The sequence below is a fragment of the Egretta garzetta genome, unplaced genomic scaffold (genome assembly GCF_000687185.1).
Source record: "Egretta garzetta isolate BGI_Z169 unplaced genomic scaffold, ASM68718v1 scaffold350, whole genome shotgun sequence".
Taxonomy (NCBI): Eukaryota; Metazoa; Chordata; class Aves; order Pelecaniformes; family Ardeidae; genus Egretta; species Egretta garzetta.
Genome location: NW_009258273.1, coordinates 214773 through 216588, shown reverse-complemented (window position 1 = coordinate 216588; position 1816 = coordinate 214773). Strand labels below are relative to the sequence as shown.

At 65.4% G+C, this 1816-nt stretch overlaps 1 protein-coding gene across 1 annotated transcript in view; it reads right to left on the bottom strand.

Moving 5' to 3' along the window:
- Positions 1 to 680: 680 nt before the first annotated feature.
- The window catches only part of NPR1 (natriuretic peptide receptor 1), a 9224-nt gene continuing 8088 nt past the window's right edge, over positions 681 to 1816 (bottom strand). The window contains 2 exon segments of the mRNA XM_035890507.1: positions 681 to 874; positions 965 to 1128. Of these exon segments, the coding sequence (XP_035746400.1) occupies positions 681 to 874; positions 965 to 1128 (358 nt within the window).

Below are 1816 nucleotides of genomic sequence, written 5' to 3'. Positions count from 1 at the left end.
CAGGGGGGGCCCCTTGCCCCAAGGGTTGGGGTGCAGGGGGGTATCCATTGCCCCAAGGGTTGGGGTGCAGGGGGGGCCCCTTGCCCCAAGGGTTGGGGTGTAGGCAGGTATCCATTGCCCCAAGGGTTGGGGTGCAGGGGGGGGCCCTTGCCCCAAGGTTTGGGGTGCAGGAGGGTATCCATTGCCCCAAGGGTTGGGGTGCAGGGGGGGGCCCTTGCCCCAAGGTTTGGGGTGCAGGAGGGTATCCATTGCCCCAAGGGTTGGGGTGCAGGGGGGGGCCCTTGCCCCAAGGTTTGGGGTGCAGGAGGGTATCCATTGCCCCAAGGGTTGGGGTGCAGGGGGGGGCCCTTGCCCCAAGGTTTGGGGTGCAGGAGGGTATCCATTGCCCCAAGGGTTGGGGTGCAGGGGGGGGCCCTTGCCCCAAGGTTTGGGGTGCAGGAGGGTATCCATTGCCCCAAGGGTTGGGGTGCAGGGGGGGGCCCTTGCCCCAAGGTTTGGGGTGCAGGAGGGTATCCATTGCCCCAAGGGTTGGGGTGCAGGGGGGGGCCCTTGCCCCAAGGTTTGGGGTGCAGGAGGGTATCCATTGCCCCAAGGGTTGGGGTGCAGGGGGGGGCCCTTGCCCCAAGGTTTGGGGTGCAGGAGGGTATCCATTGCCCCAAGGGTTGGGGTGCAGGGGGTGCTCATATTGCTCCAGCAGGGCTGTGGGATGAGGATGCGGAGGGGGGACCCCACTGGGGCAGCCATTGCGGGGGGCTGGGGCTGTTGGGGGTGCCGGGGATCACCTTCATCTCCACGTCACCCCGCAGCTCCAGCTCGAAGCAGCCAAACTCCTCCAGCACGGCCTTGGTCACCGCTGAGATGTGGATCTTCAGGGCTGGTGGGAGGTGGCCCCATCAGCACCCATGGGTGCCCAGCCCGGCCCCAGGCCCCATAGCACCCATGGGTGCCCAGCCCAGCCCCTCACCTTCCCCGTTGGACTCCATGCGCGAGGCTGTGTTCACCGTGTCCCCGAAGAGGCAGTACCGGGGCATTTTGAGACCCACGACGCCAGCGCAGACAGGTCCTGTGGGACCCCCAGTGAGCCACCCCAGTGAGCCCCCCCAGCGAGCCCAAGTGCCAGCCTGGTCCCCTTCCCCGGGACATCCCACCCCTGGTGGGCCCACAGTCCCCTTGGGTGCCAGTGTCCCCTCCCCTGTCCCTGGGGTCCCTGGGAAGGCTGGGTGCCCTATCCCCCCATCCCTGCTGGCCCATGTGGGTGCCATGTCCCCATATCCATCCTTACTGACCCATATGGGTGCCATGTCCCCATCCCCACTGACCCATATGGGTGCCATGTCCCCATCCCCATCCATGTTGACCCACATGGGTGCCATGTCCCCATCCCCACTGACCCATGGGGGTGCCATGTCCCTGTCCCCATCCACATTGACCCACATGGGTGCCATGTCCCCATCCCCACTGACCCATATGGGTGCCATGTCCCCATCCCCATCCATGTTGACCCACATGGGTGCCATGTCCCCATCCCCATCCACATTGACCCACATGGGTGCCATGTCCCCATCCCCACTGACCCATATGGGTGCTATGTCCCCGTCCCCATCCATGTTGACCCACATGGGTGCCATGTCCCCATCCTTACTCACCCATGGGATGCCATGTGTCCGTCCCCATCGCTGCTAACCCATGTGGGTGCCATGTCCCTGTCCCTATCCCCACTGACCCATATGGATGCCACATCCCCATCCCCGCTGACCCATATGGATGCCACATCCCCATCCCCGCTGACCCATGTGGATGCCACATCCCCATCCCC